The sequence below is a fragment of the Camelus bactrianus genome, chromosome 13, assembly GCF_048773025.1.
Source record: "Camelus bactrianus isolate YW-2024 breed Bactrian camel chromosome 13, ASM4877302v1, whole genome shotgun sequence".
Taxonomy (NCBI): Eukaryota; Metazoa; Chordata; class Mammalia; order Artiodactyla; family Camelidae; genus Camelus; species Camelus bactrianus.
The window spans coordinates 56336082-56353137 of record NC_133551.1 but is presented as its reverse complement, the minus strand read 5'-3'; the positions used below and the strand labels follow the sequence as shown (position 1 = coordinate 56353137).

General features: G+C 54.6%; 2 protein-coding genes and 1 long non-coding RNA gene across 5 annotated transcripts in view; 1 reads left to right on the top strand and 2 right to left on the bottom strand.

Annotated features, from left to right (window-relative positions):
- Positions 1-43: 43 nt before the first annotated feature.
- A3GALT2 (alpha 1,3-galactosyltransferase 2) lies at positions 44-11963 on the bottom strand. Its single transcript, XM_074376910.1, has 5 exons — positions 11941-11963; positions 3931-4014; positions 3635-3724; positions 3237-3374; positions 44-1006 (listed from the first exon to the last, which is right to left on the bottom strand). Exons 1-5 carry the CDS (start codon positions 11961-11963, stop codon positions 319-321), a joined length of 1023 nt encoding a protein of 340 aa, XP_074233011.1. The 3' UTR covers positions 44-318.
- LOC123616056 (uncharacterized) lies at positions 851-2276 on the top strand. The gene is made up of 2 exons (XR_012511346.1): positions 851-990; positions 1321-2276. It is a non-coding gene; the product is annotated as an uncharacterized LOC123616056 (long non-coding RNA).
- Positions 11964-13895: 1932 nt separating the features above from the next.
- PHC2 (polyhomeotic homolog 2) overlaps positions 13896-17056 on the bottom strand; it is a 97907-nt gene continuing 94746 nt past the window's right edge. For all 3 annotated transcript variants that reach the window (XM_074376904.1, XM_074376906.1, XM_074376907.1), the window contains one exon: positions 13896-15275. In XM_074376904.1, the coding sequence (XP_074233005.1) occupies positions 15121-15275 (155 nt within the window). In that variant the 3' untranslated portion in view covers positions 13896-15120. The remainder of the gene's footprint in view (positions 15276-17056) is intronic.

Below are 17056 nucleotides of genomic sequence, written 5' to 3'. Positions count from 1 at the left end.
CCGTTTCTGTGCCTCAGTCCCATTAAAAAAAAAAAGTGGGAGGATATGGGGTGGGGGGGCTAAAACATCTCTTCAGGGGGCCCCAGCTGAACTCAGTAAGGTCAGAGGTGAAAGGTCTCCAGGCAGCTGGAGTTGCCTGGGTCGTGGAAAGTCAGGGAAGGGATGGATCTCCCTCCTCGGGGAGCCGCTCCCCAAAGGCCGGGCCTCCTCCCGCCACCCCGCGGCGCGGGCGGGTTTCACGCGGTCTCCCCACGTCCCCAGTACCACGCAGCTACCAGAAGGGGCCTGGCCGGGCCGGCGTCCGGGCCGATGGCGCCGCTAGCCGCGCAGCAAGGCGTACTCCTTGGGCGCCCAGAGCAGGCGCGGCCGGCGGATCTCGGCGCGGCGGCCGATGTCAGGGCTCCAGCAGAACTCGGGCGACAGCAGCTTGGCGGGCTTGTAAATCCAGAAGAACTTGTTGAGGTGGCTTTCGTCGTGCCAGCGCGCCTCCAGGCCGCGCGCGCGGTCCCGCCGCAGGCCCCGGGCGCAGTGCGCCGTCAGCCGCCGCAGCGCCGCCACGCTGCCCCCGAACACCGCCGCGTGGTAGTAGAAGTCGCCCTCAGCCGGACCCAGCGCGGCGGCCGAGCGCGCGTCGCGCTCGAAGGGCAGCAGTCGCCGCGGCCAGCGGTAGTGCCAGGCGTGCAGCTGCGCCACCGACTCGGCCAGCGCCTCGGGCCCGAAGGCACCGCTGAAGTGCTGGTCCACGTCCATGCAGAGCACAAAGCGCGCCTCGCGGCCCAGCCGCCCGCCCAGCGCCGCGTGCAGCGCGCGCATGCGCGCCATGGACACGTCCTGCCAGCGCCGCTCGCGAGCCACGCGCTCCACGCGCAGCCAGCGGCCCGGGCCCAGCGGCACGCGGGGCACGGCGGCCGGGCGCTCCGTGAACACATAGTACACGACGCGCAGGCCCACCATGAAGTGCTGCTCGGCAGTCTCCAGGAAGCGTGCCAGGTACTTCTCCAGGTACCTGCCGGGCGGGGCGGGGCGGGACCGAGTCAGTGTGGCCGAGGCGCCCTCCCCCGTCCGCGGAGCCGTTGGGCTTCCCAGCCTTCCCCACACTGGTCCTTGTGACCCTGAAACCTCCGTGCCCGGAACCCCAGAGCTCTCCAGTCCCAGAACCGTCAAAGCGGGTTCAAGATGCTGGCCGACGGTTTGCCACCCCTGCCTCGAGGGGCCCGGTATTCCGTCCGTCCCAGACCGCTTTGATCATTAGAGTCCCGAGGAAGGGATGCTGTGCTAGCTCTTGGGAGGACCTGCGCGTTAGCCTTTGTCTCTTTATAGTTCTGACCCTTCGCTAAAGAAGCCCCAGAACTCAGATGCTGCGGCGAAGTGAGGAAGCCCAAGCTAGCCACGGAGAGAGGCACCCGCCTGCCTTCCGCAGGCTGGTGTCCCAGTGGAGACCCAGACGTTTGGAAGCAACGTGGAGCCCTTGCTGCTGAGACCTACCGGGATTTCTGACCCACAGAATTATGAAGTATGATAACAATGAATTGTTTTTAGTCGTTGAGTTTGTGCTGATTCCTTACAGATAATTGGGACATTTGGAATACTGGAAACTTTGTATGAACAGACTTTGGGTTCTAAAATAATAGTAATAATGCCTGCTATTTTTGAACCTTTATCATGTGGCACAATGTTCAAAGTAATTTGCATTATCTCATTTAATCCTCACCAGTATTGTCTCCATTTCTCAGTAACTTGTGCTAGTGTATACACAGTTGGTAAGAGTAAAGCCAGGATCTGAGCCCAGCTTGGCACTGGAGCCTCTGCCTTTACCTGCACTTGCTCTGTTCCTGGTGGAACTGTGAGAAAGTGGAATCAGAGACCTAGGAAGCCTCAGCACCCCAGGGTGTTGGACTCTTGGAACCTTGGAACTCAGGACCCTGGAATTTCTAGACCCAGAGACTCTGACCCCTACGGCTGATGCAGGAACATCCCACTCAGCATCTGGAACGGAAGTGGGGGCACCAAGGCCCTGGAAGAGGCCAGCAGTTCTACCCAGGCGGCCCGTGGGTCAGCCCTTGGTCCTATTTGCCCCCTTGCCTCATAGGGGCCCTCCTGGCTTTCTCTCCCTTCTAGAATGTGGGGGATGGAGTGGGAGGGGTCCTGAGCAGTTGTTGGGGTATATGATGACAGAATTCCTTCCCCAGACTTTTGGATATCTTTTCCTGGAAGGAAAGCTCTCACTGCCTTCCCAAAGCAGTCTGTTCCATTATTAAAACTCTTCCTTAAACTGCCCTGAACTCTAGCTCTCTGTATCTTAGGATCTGATTGCCACCCTCAGCCAGGAGTCCCGTTAACATCATTCCTGGAAAGTGAATACCCAGCTTGGACACCCTGCCATCGATAATGGGGAGATGGGGAGGCCAGTGCCCTTGAGATTTCTTCTCCATCTACCACTTTGGGTTCCTTCTTCATACCTGGGGGCACCTCAGCCCCTTGATTGGCCTCCTCTCCTGTGGTGATTCTGTCCTCCACCCTCCTCAGTCACCTGCCCCCATGGCCTCTCCCTCAGCTTGGTCATCATGTGCCTTACCCCACCCCCCAGAATTGCAGCTTCATCCGTCCCAATCTGTGGGCATCCCCATCCTTCCAGCCCGCTTCCTGTGATACCACCCATGACAGCCCTTCCTCCCGGAGTCCCCTCCTCTGCTGACCCTGCCACTCTCAGTATCCCGCTTTCTTCATGTCCCTCTTTACTCAGCTTAGATTCATTCTCTTGCAAAAGCCCTCAGCTCCCAGACCTGCTTTGGGGAGCTCCCCCTCTCCTTACTGTGTGCCTGGGCCTGAGCTGCTGACCTCCACGATGTGCTTACTGCAGCCAGGCCAGCCTTCTGTCTACCTGCTTGTTCTCCCCTCCCCTCCCCACTCTCACCTCCATCATTTTCTCACCACAAAACCAAGGACTTCAGGTGGACCAGCCCCAGGCCCTGAGCAGTTTCCTTCTAGGACATGCTTCTGAGCCCTGGGCTGCCTTCGCTGTGTGGGCTCCACATTGTTGGTGTCCAGGGAGGAGAGGAAGGGAAAGGAGGGGCCTGCCCTCACCCTGGGAGTCTGCGACAACGACTGCTATCTTTGCCTCCTGTTTCATCTTGGGATCCTATGGCCCAAGAGAACCAGGTGCCCCACCTCTTGCATCACATGGCACCCCTCCCACTCCCTGCATGGACAGCACCGCTCCCCTCCCTAGGCCTTACCTGCCTACAGCAAAGACAGTCAGTCCAACCGTGAGGTTCTGCTGTACCGCCTCTTGCTGGGCCACATCTGGGTCGAAGGTGCCATCCCAAATGATGGGGGCCCCCCAGGAGGTACAGGTCAGGACTTCAGGCCGGGCCCTGGCCAGGGCAGGGGTGGAGAGACAGGTCCATTCATCCACCTGCGTGGTGAGTTGTCACTGCTACCTCCCCAGTCCTGGACCCTAGGGACCCACAAATGGGTCACACACAGGCCTTGCCCTTGGAGATCCCTATCCGATGTGTTACCTGATGGGGCCACTGGGTGGAGTGCCTGGTCCTGCCAGGGTTAGGGGTGTGAGGAGGGCAAGGGACTTGGGCAGAGCTCTGTAGAGGGTGTGGGAGGGATGGCAGCTTCTTACCAGGGATGCAGGGGACCCGTGAAGTTGTCTCTTAGCAGGGGCATCCTGGCCAAAGGGCAGACACCCATGGGGATGAGGACTTCCAGATGCCTGTGAGGTGGGAGCAGCAGTGAGGGGGCTGCCAGCCTCCTCGGGAGCCCTCTCGCTTTGCTCCTTACAAGGAGGGAGAGCCCACAGGACACTTGTGTGGGCCCAGACAGCGCCACTCCCCATCCCTCCAGGAGGCCCTTGGAAAGAGCCGCTTTAACCCTGCCCTGGCTGGTCCCACTGCAAGTGCTGGGGGGAGGGGGTTGTACCTGACTGCAGGGAGCCCGTACAGGAGCAGCCCTAAGAGGCCAAGTGCAAGTAGGATCAGCCGCCAGAAGATTCTCTTCCAGGCCCTAGAGGGTGGGGAGAGGCATCAGCAACTCATTTATAGATATATTTTTAAACACATACATGTGTGAGAAATTACATAATTTAATGTTTCACTTCATTTTTTTTTGGAGTGTGAATATATTATTCTATTCACGTGGCACAGACATTCAGAGGTACAAGAGTATAGACAGTGCAGTCTTGCTGCTCCCAGCCACCCAGTTCCTCTGCATGGAGGTAGTCTGTGCATATACAGGAAAATATAAATATGGTAGCAAGTTCTCTCTCCCTTCCCTTCCTTCCTGTTTTTTCCCACCACAAACAGTAGCATGTGCTGTGCTGCTCTGCACCTGGCATTTTCCACTGACCATTGTGTCTTTGGGGTTATTCCATCTCAGGACTTGGAGCTCTTCCTCACCCTTTTTTTCCAGCTGCCTAATACGCCATTGATTGAAGGTAGCATAATTTACCAAACCAGGTCCCTTCTGATGAGCATTTAGATATGTAATTCTTTGCTTTTCCCAGCAGGCATATTTGGGGGTGGGCAGTAACATTAGGGGTTGAGGTACTTAGCCTGGGTAGAGGGTAGGAATGACCTTGGATGGGGAGAGTCTGGGAGGGGATTTGGGGAAGTTTGTGGCTTAGTGGCTGGGAATTGAGAGCTGTCAGGGGCTTGGAGATGAGTTTCTGGGCTGCATGGAGGTCTGGCTGCAGTCAGGGACCACGTGTCTATCGTGGCTCCAGTCACTGGGCCAGGTCCCTCCAGCAGAGCTCAGTGGCCCAGTTTCTGGCATAGAGGAGGTGGACCTTGGGATTTGTCCATGGTTGGTTGTTTTCTAATAGGGCCCTAAAAGTTGAGAATTTTAATAGGCTCCTCCCAGGGGTCTCCTCCAGCTCTCCTTATCCCTACTGGGTGCTGGTGTCTCTAGCCAGTTGGACCCATATGGTGAGGAGCATGGCTAGGCCCCTAGGTTCAAATCCCAGGCCACCACTCCTAGCTGTCTGACCTCAGGCAGGGTTCTGGGCTTCTGCACTTCAGTCTCACCTAGAAATGCAGATAATAAGAATACCTACCTTAGAGGGCTGTCGTGGATATTGAGCTAATACCCACTAAGCAATTAGAACGCTGTCTTGCAAGTAGCAGAGCTCGGTAAGCCTTAGCTGTTGTTGGGTATCATTAGCGTTAGTCTTCCAGAACAGGTCCTTGTGATTCTCCGCACAACCTCCCAGCTCCAGTCCCTGCCCTATGAATCCTTCCAAAATCAGCCTCACCTGGTCTCTTTCAAGAACCCTGCCTGATCGGACCTTCCTGCACCTGCCTTTTCTGCTACCCCGCTTCACCAATGAAGTGTACCCAGATTGAAAAGGCACCTTGCAGCTGTGTTTGTATGTGTCCACCTGTGTACCATCTCAGCGCAGACGCCTCCTTCTGTTCAGTTGACCAAACCTGGGTGCACCCCGACCCCTCCCTCTGCCTTACCCAACTGTCTGCTGTCAGTCCCCAGGGTGGGTTGACTGAGCCTCTTTGATCTGCCTCCTCTCTGCCCCTCCTCTTCCCCCAGCCCCCACAGTGACCCTGCCTGCTCCTCCCTCACCGGGACCACTGCAGCAGTGACCTCCCTGCCTCCAGTCACTCCTGACACAGCCCCCAGAGTCATCTCATAGAATGCCAGCCTGTCTCAGCAGAGTCCATGTCATATGAACAGGTAAATCCTTGAAGGGGAAATGCATTTAGTAGGCAAAGATATGGAAAGATGTTCACCCTCACTAGTAATCAAAGACTTACAAATTAGAACTCGGCGGGATGTTTTGCCTGTAAAATGAGCACTTTTTAAAAAGAAAGAAATATGAAAATAGCCACACTGCAAGAAGACAGTTGAGATAGACACTTTTACACCTGCTGGTGGAATGTAAATTGCTACAGCTCTTTTGGAAAGCTACTTAGCTATGGGAACCCAAGCTTTCAGTACTCATCCCCTTTAATCCAGTCACCACAACTCCTGGAAATCTGTTCAAAGGAGATCATCTTCAGCACGGAAACAGTGTATGCGCCAAGATGTTCACTAGTTTCTGCTCGTTCATGCGCTCAGCCTTTACTCACTGGTCATAAGCTCAGAATCAAGCACTGTGCTAGGTCAGGGATTCAGAGGTGAGCAAGACACAGATCTTGTCTTCAGGGACTAGGGTCAGAAAGATGTGGGTGGCCAGGGAGAGAGGAGGATGGGTTCACATGACAGACCACAAACAGATGAATGGAACACAGCACTGTGAAGGCTGTGATTGGTGTAAATGTGAGATGCCATTAAGGGCAAATTGGAGGCTGGCACCTGAGCCTTGACAGATGGGGAAGAAGTTAGGGAGGCTTCCTGGAGGAGGTGATCTCTAAGCTAAGACCTGAAGAATTAGAAGTTATCCAGACAAAGAAGGCAGTGGAGGGAAAAGGGAGGTCCATGAAAAAGAAACAATAGTGTGTAAAAGTGAGGTGAGAGAGTTTGGAAAGTAGGTGGAACTGCAGGTCTTTTGCAGGGGTGGAGAGCAGAGTGTGGATGGGAAGTGGTGAGAGTTGAGGCTGGAGGTAAGCTGGGGCCCACACTCCGGGCTAAGGGGTTTGGACTTCATCTTGAAGGCCATGGGGAGCCCTGAAAGGTCTTTCCTCCAGGGAGGGATGCAGTCAGATTTTTATTTGAAAAATACTGCTGAACTGTTTAGCTTGGATGTGAGGCGGGGTGGGCAGGGAGCACTGACTGGAGGCAGGAAGACAGGTCAGTGCTGGCAGTGGGTTGGGGAGAAGTTGGTGATGAATGGCTGAGAGGGAAGTGGGATGGAGAGGATTTGAAGGTCACTGATGAGAGGGACAGGGCTGAGGACCGGGAAGGAGATGAGGCCTGATTGTCTGGTTGGGGGTAGGGGGCTGGAGCCCAGAAGGCAGGCAGGCAGGCTCAGGAGAGTTCTGTGATTCATGGAGGGCAGGGATGGAAGGAGGAGGGGAGAGCGGGGTGGGGGAGGATAGCCAGGGCCCAGGCACCGAGGGCAAGGATGGGAGCGGGCAGAGGTTAGGCGACTCTTCAGAAGTCTGGCTGTAAAAGGAGAGACGGGATGGTAACTGGAGGGGCTGAGGGGCAGGGATCAGTGGAGGTGCCTGGGTTTCTTTTACACAGGAAGACGTGAGCTTGGTAGAAAGCACTGTGGAGAAGGCATTGTGTAGGCCACTCAGATACAACCAAAAAAGGCCCTAGTGTCCAGCTGAAGGGACCCTCTAAGTGAACTTTTTATGAAGACTCTGCAGGCATGTGGAAAAATGTTTACACGAGAACTTTAAATGAAAAAAGCAGGATCTAAAGTTGACAGGCCCTCTGATTACAACATAGCAAGGAAAGCACGCACTGACGAATAAGACGAAAAGGAAAAACTGCAGTGTTGGGGCAGTGAGTTATGGGAGGGTTTTTTCCCTTTACTTTCCCCCTAGTTGTCTGTAATGTGCGCTTATTGCTTTTTTAATGAAGGAAAAATGCAGAGTTGGCCATTTAGAAAAAAACAAGTTGTTTCAAGTCTTCCTAGTGACTGTAAGATTAAGTCTACATCTCCCAGCCCTGCCTGAGGAGCCTGCAAAATCTGGGTCCTCAGCTGTTACCTTTTAAACACTCACCCCAGACCCAGCTTTCCCACCTCTAGAAATAGAGTCGTCACAGTGGGCAGGCCCAGGAGGTTCTCCGAGCATTGCTGGAGAAAGTGAATAGATAGAAGTGAGGCCCCTGTTTGTCAGTGGGGAACTGGATGAATGAATTAAGCGTGCCTATACTATGGAAAGTATGGCCATTGAAAAGGATCAGGTTGGGGGAAGGCATAGCTCAAGTGCTAGAGTGGTTGCTTAGCATGCATGAGGCCCTGGGTTCAATCCCCAGTACCTCCTCTAAACATAAATAAACCTAGGTACCTCCCTGTCCTGTCAAAATAAAAAACGATAATAATAAGTAAGGTATTAATAAATAAATTACTTCAATAAAAAAGAAAAGGATGAGGTCGATTTACATGTACTCTATGGAAAATAGGGCCTAAAGAATTAAGTGACTGAGGAAGTGACAGAACTGTATGTGGACGCTGACCTCCCTAGGGAAAGCTCCTCCCCCTGGGACCCCGTGCGTTTACAGACGTGTTTATCTGTGTGCTTTTATAAAAATGTAGGAAAAGAAATCTAGAACAGCATTGTCCAATAGAAATATAATGGGAGCCAGGAATGTAAATTAAAATTTTCTAGTAGTAGCCGTATTAAAAAAGCAAAAAGAAGTGAAATTAATTTTAACATTTGAATTTAACCCAGTATATCCAGAATATCATTTCAATATGTAATCAGTATAAAAATCACTAAGATACTGTACATGCTTGTTTTATACTAAGTCTCAATATTAAATCCAACGTGTGTTTCAGTTGGAATCAGCCCCAGTCCGAGAGGCTTGGTAGCCGTATGGGATGGGTGGCTGCCATGCTGGGCGGCGTTGATTCAGAGGAAGACACACCAGTTAGTGGTGAGCTGAGACTGGCGGGAGGAGGGGACTTGAGCTTTTCACTTCATGTACTTCGTAGCAGTGGACTGCACGGTGGGCATGTGCTGCTTTTGTTATTTAACGAAAGACAGTGAGCTCTGTGTCTTTACGCTCATCTCTTGCCCAGCCTCCCTTGTGTTCTAGCCACCTTCTGGGGTGTTTTCCAACATCAGCACCAATTCAGTTCTCCAACATCAAGCAAATGTCCAAAAATTTAGCTCCGTTCTGACCCCGTCTACCTGGAGTTAGCATCAGATACCACAAGTTAGAGGGCTCAGTCCCATAAAACCACCACCCCCACTTCAGATGCCATTGCAAATCCCGGGGCTACCCATAGTTCCAATTGGCTGTAATTCAGGGATTCCCACAACTCCCTCCTCAGGTTCAATAATTTGCTAGGAAGGCTCACAGAACTCAGGAAGGCACTTTACATAGAGTCACTGGCTTATTGAAAAGGATACAAATGAACACCGAGGTGAAGAGGTACCTAGGGTGAGGTCCAGAAGGGCCCCTGGCTCGGCATCTGTCCCATGGGGTTGGGGTGCAGCACCCTCCTGGCATCTGGATGTGTTCCCAACCTGGAAACTCTCACAACGTTGTTGTTCATGAGTTTTTATAACCCAGTGGGGCTGGAAGTTTTAAGCCTCTAATCACCGGGTCTTCCTGGTGTCAGCCCCATCCCGGGGCCCTGCCCTGAGTAACCTGGTGGCATAAACGCAGCTGTGCTAGGGGCTCATTGTGAATAACAAGACACTCCTTCACTCTGGAAATTCCATGGGTTTTAGGAGTTCTTTGCCAAGAACCAGGGAAAAGACCAATGCTTATTCTACCACACTCTCTATCAGACTTCTCTCCTGGAACTGGGGTCCCTGGTGGGGTTGATCGGGGCATCGTGGGTGCAGTGACAAGAGGACAGCTGGGGGCATTGGTGCCACCCGATCTCTGCACTTCAATGTCTCACAAGCATCTGAAACTTGTGTGGACAAAAAGGAACTCTCCATGTTCCTCTGACAGCTGCTCCCCATTCAGGTCTCCTCCATCTTGGGAAGTGACATCACGGTGCTCTAGCCCATTCCTCAGCGGGAGGCCTGGGAGTCCTCCCTGAATCGTCCCTCCTCTCGCTCCTCACGTGCAGTCCTCCGGCACACCCTGTGGACCCCCGACCCACACCCCTGGTTCACCCTCCTGCCTTCACCTCCTCTCGGTCCAGCCCAGGCCATGGGCTCTCTCACCTGGACAACTTCCACAGCCCCCTGCCAGCCTCCCTGCTTCTATCCCTCACCTCCAACAATCCATTGAGCTTTCAAAACTATAAATAGAACACGCCCCTCCCCTCTCCCAGACCTTCCAGTGGGGTCTCACTACTCTTAGAGCAAAATCCGCACCCTGGACTCTGGTCTGCAGAGCTCCATGCCTTCCAGCCCTGCTGCTCTCTAGGCTGCTTCCGGGTCACCCTTGCCCTCGCCGATGGCCCCAGCCTTCCTTTGTGTGGCGTGCCCTTATTGTCACCATATGTCAGTCCGACTCTCTCTCCCAGAGACTCCCTAGTCTTCGTGTCCAGCCCAGCCCCCTCCCCCTCAGGGCTTCTCCAGCTGCACTTTGCGTTGCCCTCACCTCTTCGTCCTCCTGTGTTCTCTGTGATGGTCCCAGTCACCCGGGGGGGGGGGCCCTGCTCCCTCCTCCCACCCCACTCTCCCTGAGCTCTTTGCACCTCATGGTTCCTCATTGGGATTCCTGTGATGACCGCCCACCAGGCCGCTAAGTCTCCATCTCGCTCCATCTTGTGAAGTTTCCTCAACTTGCCACGACCCTGTGTCCTCCCCGCTCTGGATCTTGGCCCAGGTTGCTTTCTTCCTATCGGCTGCTGCCAGTGCCTACTCAGTCCTCAAACCTCAGCTTCCTCCCTTGTGAAGGCTTCCTCGGCTTCCCCACCCCTGGTCCCCGCCCCCCAGCGCTCCTCTGTCCTTGGCCGAACCTCTGGCCGTCTGCACTCTGGAACTGTCCACTGGCCCCGCCAGGCTGTGGGTGTCCAGCTTCATTAGACTCTGCATTCCAGGGCCAGGTCCAGACCCCAGAGGCTGCCTCATAGTGGTGGTTAGTGGTTACTTGTTCAGTAAGTGAATGAAGCAATGAATGAGTTCCTTGTCCTCATTCTCTTTCCCAAATGGTTACTCCTTTGCCTAAAACGCCATTTTCTTCACTCTTTATGAATAGCCGCAGACACTGATGTGTCTCATGTCCCCACCTCACTGAAGTCTGACACAGCCCCTTGAGGGAGATGTTATGATTACCGCCACCTTATGTGTGAGGAGACCGGGGCTCAGGAAGGTTAAATCTCTTGCTCAGGGTCACACAGCCAGAAGTGGTGGGGCTGAGGTTTGAACTTAGGTATGACCTCCAGGCCAGAGAGTGGCAATGGGGCTCCTTCTGACTCGGCCCCAGCTCAGCCCTGAGGCTTGTCTCCCAAGGGTCTCCACCGGGTTATTCCTCCCCACAAGCCTGGCTCCTCTCAAGTCACCTTGAGTTCCCTGCCAGTCAGTGTCCCTCCTGCAGGAAGCCTGCCTGACTCCTCACTCCCCGCCCCGCTCCACGCCAAGCTGCTGGGGGACTGGCTGCAGCTGGGCCTCTCTGGCTCCTGGGAGCGAGCCCCCAGGTACACTATGGGAGGTGTTGGGCAGAAGCCTGGAGCGGAGTCCTCTGCCCTCACTACTCTCCCAACCCTCTCAGCCAGCCCCTCCCAACCAGGGCAGCCAGGCAGGGCTGCCCAGGGGGGTCCAGGTGGGCTCCAGCCGACACCCAGGCCTGTGGTCGGCACATACCGGCTCCTGCCGCCCTGTCCTGTGCCCCAGCCTGGGAGCCCTCAGTCCATGGGGGTCCCTTTCTGACCCATTCCTCCACATTCCTTGCTCAGATATTTTCAAAAGGACCCCCTCTCCACCCCACTTCCACCTGCAGGTGGTCCCTCTAGCCCACCTCACACCTTGCTCCTGTATGCCTTCCTTGCTTTCAGGAAGGGGTTAAAGATCAGTAATTAGTTCTTAAGTGGGAACAAGGTTGCAGTCCTGGACAGTCACTCCCAGTGGGAATAGAGAGCTCCCAGTTACACTGGACAACACACCCCAAGTCTTCGTCCTCTGGTTCACTAAGAGGGCCCAGAGCTCAGGGCGGCAAGAGGAGTGGCCGAGCTCTTCACAGGCAACAAGACCTCCAGGGATGCCATCTTCCCCCACCCCACTGTTTACCCCCTGGACCATCCCTACCTCTTGGGCGATATTCCCTCTCAGGCCCCTTCTCCCTGGACCTCTATGGCTCAGCTGGCCTCCTCTTGACTGTTCTGGTCATCGGGCTGGACTCCTCTCAGGTCAGCGTCCCACCCCGTCTTCCCCTGACACTGACAGTGTCCCCACTCACCTGAGTCCTTCTCTGAAGGCCATGTACAGAAGTTGGTGGGACAGCCTGCCAAGAACCTTCTCAGCTCAGAGCCAGGGAAGAAGTGACCCGCTCTGGATGACTGAGACAAAGCAGTTCCAGGCCATCTGTCAGAAACCACACCCACAGGAGCAGACATGGATGAACTGCCCTGAGAGGGCCTTGCCTGGGGGGTGGTGTCTGCTGGGAGAAGCTGGCCCCCGAAGGGGGTGGGGGCTGGGAACCCTGCTGGGGCCAATCACCTGGAAGAGGGTGGATCTGAGGAAGGCTTGCTTTGGTTGGCCGAAGGCTGAGACATTTTGTACTAATTCCTTTTCCTCCCCAGGGGCCCTTGTGCCCCTCTTCGTGTGGTGGTCCTGGGAGAGGTCCTTGGGCCAGGCTATGGTGTTTGCCACCCAAAGAGAACATTATTCTGCACAGAGCTTCTGTCAGATCTCAGAGGCACCAGTCACCAGATTGCAACCTTGGACTATTCACCTCGAGGAGCCCTTGACCTCCTGAGTAAAACGGGGTGTGTACTCCTGTCACCCGGACTGGGTAAAAGCCACACGAGATAGTAATATGGAAAAGTTCTGGGAAGTTTACATGGGGCAGGGTTTTTTAGTGTAGGTTATGATCTATCAGAGGGCCAGGAAATCAATTTCATGGATCATGACTGAGATTTTTAAAGTATTAATAGAAAGGGAATTGTAAGGTCAGAGTGTATTGTACATCAGGGTAGGTAGTGTTTTGGGAAATTTTTGTTTCAGTTATATATATTTAAGTACGTATACAAGGGCAGGAACCTTTTTTTTTGAACTGTTGATCATGATCAAAAATGTTTTGCAAAATCCTGTGTAAGGTGTAAACACCAGGAGCAAAATGTTGAAGGAAGCACACTTCAAACTGGGTTTCACCCAGACTCAAGAAATAGCACCAACACTTACCTGTGTAAGCCAGTCCCTCAGATCCATCAGATCCTCCTTCAGGACTTTTGGTTCCCTTCTGCACCACATACATAAGAACAAACTCAGGTCGGGCCTGGCTTTGCCATCCAGAAAGGCCAAATCAGGTCCAGCGAGGAGACTTGCTGAGCCGCACAGGGAACAGCCCACCGGCCACCTGGGAGAGTGGCACAGGGGCCCCCGGGGTGCCCTCCTCACGAGGTACCCTCCCTGAGGTTCTTTCTACCCTCCCGCTCCCCCTTGGCCCAGGGTCCCGTGATGGCCCGTCCTGCCAGCCATCCCCTACCTCCTGGAATACTGGGCTTTTCAGACCCAGCTCCATCTTCTGGGTCAACTAACCCGTTTCCCCTCTTTCTCCAGGTAGGAGCTTCCTCCAGGCTTTCCAGACAGGAGTTACCAAGGTATGGGCATTGGCTCTTAAAAGTCCCCCAGCTAGTTTCCCTGTGCCCCGCCGTTAAGAGACTGACTGTGCAAGTGGTCTGTGTCTGGAAGGCGCCTTTTCCTCTATTTGAGGCTTAGGCGTCACCTCCTTGAGGACAGACTCAGTCTGCTATTCCAACATCCAAAAAATGCTCAGGTGTTGAGTGAACTGAAGCCATCCCAAAGGCAGTGCTGGACACAGAGCTGCAACCACCAAAGGTGTCTGATGGGGGATGGAAGGGTCTGAGCTCTGCTCAGGTGACCTAGACATTATTGGTCCCACAGTGTCATGTCTCTCGGTGGGGATGGTGGGTAGTGGGGCTCAGAGTTGAAGGGGCCTGGACCCTCCCACTCCAAGGGACACCTGTGTGAAGCAGCATCTGCTTTTCTTGTGTGAACTGGGGCGAAGGGCAACCTCACGTGAGCCGACTTCGGCAAAGCATGGAGGTTATGCTGTCCAGTTAAGGTGGTCGTCCCTCTCCCAACCCAGGGACAACCCCACCCCTTACAGGTGAAAAGTAGCCATTCAGGATCAGAGAAAGGCATCCCCAGGGGAGAAAGGCACAGAAGGAACAGATTTTACAGATTTATTTTTAAAAAACAAAAACAAATGGTTAAAAAAGTCCTTCATTTCCAACCCTGCCTGGGGGTGTGAGTGGGGAATAAAACAGGTGGAGAAGGCCGCCCACCCTCCCCCCGGGGAGGGTCCCACTCTCCCCGGGGGCCTGCAGAGGACAGGGCAAGTCAGAGGCAGGCCCTCGCCCTTCCTGCCCTGCCTCCTCCATGGGCAGCTCACGTGGCTGCCAGCAAGTTCCAGAGGCAAAGAAGCGAGGGAGCCAAGGCCCAAGGCTGCCTTCTTCGCCTCAGTGGCCCCTCCAGCTCTTCTACCCTTAGACATTCGCTCTGCCCACCCCTGGGCTCCTGGCCCACCAGCAGCTTTCTTAATGCCATCTGTGCCACAGCAGGGCAGTCAGGGGGACGTCACAGTGTGGGGAAAGGGCTTCGGAGACACCTCGACAATCTGGAAAGGAAAATCTCCTAGTCGTCACTGCTTTCTGACCTTGCCTCTCTGCACTGAGGCCGCCCTTCTTGTGTATTCCCCATCCTGAGGCGGAGTGGAGTCCAGGACAAAGCACTAAGTGGCTGTTTGCTACAAAACACCTGGAGAAGCCAGAGGGGGGCTCGCGGCCTGTCTGCCAGTCCAGGCTCCCACACAGTCATACAGTCACACACACAGCGTTAAGGCGTCTGTGCCAGCAGGCGTGGCCACACTGGGCCCAGCTTCTCTCTCTCCACCTGCAGAGGGTAAAGGGGGAGAACCCTTCTGGCTGCTTCAGAAACAGGCCAAAGTGGGAGAAGCTGGCAACGGAAGAGTCAGCCAGGCCCGGAGAGAGAAGTGGAGGAAGGCGGGCAAGGGCTGCCGAGGCCTCTAGCCAGGCCTGATGGCTGCCCCTGGAAGTGACCCAACTCAGGTTGGGGAGCCCTGACCATATACCCCCTGGAAAATGGGGGACAGAGAGAGGGGAAGAGAGAGGGGCTAGAGTATTGGGACTTTGGAGGAAGCCAGTGCTATCAATATTTACAAGCATAAAGCCCCATCTTCTGCGCCACCTACCTCTCTGCCCCTCCCACAGAAAGAAAGGCCCCTGAGAGCCATCGACGAGGTGCCGAGACCTCCTCCCCAGCCATGCCCCACAGGGAGGGCCCTTCCCTCGACCGACCGCCCGTTGCTGGGCCCCCAGGAGTGTCCGCTGGCTCTACTCAGCCGGGGGGAGGAGCCCGGGCGAAGGCGCCGGCCCTAGGAGTCCTTGAGCATGCTGATGCGTGCGTAGATCTTGAGGGCGGGCCCCAGCTTGATGTTCATGGCGCTCATCAGGTGGTCCTCCTTGAGCAGCAGCAGTGCCTGCCCATCGATCTCCTGGGCTCGGAACTCCTCTGCTATCTCCTGGCAGCCTGAGGGGATGCCACCAGAGACAGGATCAGTTAGTCACACTCGGCAGCCACCGCCCTTCAGGGGCGTCATCTCACTTGAGCCTCGTGACCACACCCTGAGGAAGCTGTTGCTGTTCTAACTTTACAGTCTGAGAGAGGCCGACTGACTGACCCCAGGCAGCCAGACTCCACGGTGGTCCTGTGACCCACGCCTCCTCGTTCAGGCGTGTGCCTGTTCCCACCCGTTAAATGAACCGGGCTGACCCGGGAGATCGCAGGTGTTGCGGAAGTGATAGTGCAGGATTTCCTAGGCTACATCATCAAGGGCACAGCAGCTTCACCCCGGTCTTTCAGATAATTTGTTTTGGAGTGAGCCAGCCACCATTCCGTGAGGACACTCAAGCAGCCCTCTTGCCCACAGCCAGCCCCTGGGGCCATGTGAGTGCAGCCCCTTGGAAGGGGCTCCTCCAGTCCCAGCCCTCAGATAACTGCAGCTCTGGCTGCCACTGCGACACAGACCCTGTAAGAGACTCTGAGCCAGAAATGCCCCACAAAACCCCTGAGATAAGAAGTCATTATTGCTTTAAGCCACTAAGCTTTGGGGTGATCTGTTTCACAGCAGCAGATGACTGATGCAGATTCTGGTACCTGGGAGAGGGGTGCTGTCACACCCAAACCTGAACAATGTGGGTGTGGCATGGGGTAGGGGCTGGAGGACTCTGAGGAGAGTGTCAGTGAACGTCTGAGGTGCCCAGAGAGACTGAGGAGACATCTGACGGCCTTTGAGGAAACTGCTGGAGAGGCTTAAAGTGAGGAAAGTGTTACTGGAAACTGGAAGAAATGGGATCCCTGTTATGAAATAGAAAATTGAGCAACACTATTGCTGGCGTTAATCTGCTAAGAGTGAGACACCTCCTGAACCCAGTGCTCCAGCCAAGGAGACCCCAGGCAGAAAGCCAGGTGCTGCCCGGCTTCCCACTGTGGCTGTGGGAAAATGTGAGGACGGACGAGGCTGAAGAAAACTGGAACACAAAGCAGCCTGGATTTGTGGTTTTGAAAATCCTCAGCCTCTCCAGATGCAGATGATGCTAAAATTGAGAAACGGTTTCTAGGCAAAGACCAGATCGAGGACACAGTCGAGAAAATACAGTGTAAAAATGAAACTGAGGGTGTGACTTAAACCTTGTGTTAAGTCCTCAGAAAGCTCTAAGGTGCTGCCCCAGAGAGCTGCTGGATCACAAGGCTCCCTAGGGGCTTTATGGGTGTGCCTCACAGAGCTTCTCCATTCAACAGCCCGGCTCCTAAGACTATTCAGGGTACTGACCCTCAGCTTCAGAAGAAGCCTAATGTAGAGAAAGGCTTGTCCTGAAGACATTTTTGGATATGGTTCTTGTCTAATGGGGTGAACCCCAACAAAAAGCCCACAAAGATTTTAAGAGAACAGTATTTGCAGAAACACTGCTCACTTGGACTGAAAGGGTCAGAGGTCATACAGAACAAAAGCAGCACTGAAAACCCGGGCTACCTTTAAGAGCAAAGGAAGTATGACTCAGGGTGGAGCCAAGAGTGAAAGAGAATCACTCCAGGCTTTGAGTCCCAACCAAGGCAAGGCCAACACGTGCCCTGGTAGGGATCAGTGACTCCCACAGTCCCCCGTGTTTGCCCTTCTTGACTGGGCGTGTCTACTGTGGTTCCCCTGTGCCTGTCCCACCATATCCTGGGCTTATGGAGGGAATGGATAACCTGTTCCTCGTTCTCAGGTCTTCAGATTCAGAGGAGTCGTACTTGAGGAGCTGGACCCA

Excerpts from the sequence above, each read along its gene's own strand:
- A3GALT2 (XM_074376910.1), bottom strand. The coding sequence starts at position 11,963 with ATGGCCTTCAGAGAAGGACTCAG. Across the intron at positions 4,015-11,940 it reads GCCTTCAGAGAAGGACTCAG|GGCCTGGAAGAGAATCTTCT; the intron begins GTGAGTGGGGAC and ends CCCACCCTCTAG. Across the intron at positions 3,725-3,930 it reads TACGGGCTCCCTGCAGTCAG|GCATCTGGAAGTCCTCATCC; the intron begins GTACAACCCCCT and ends CCCACCTCACAG.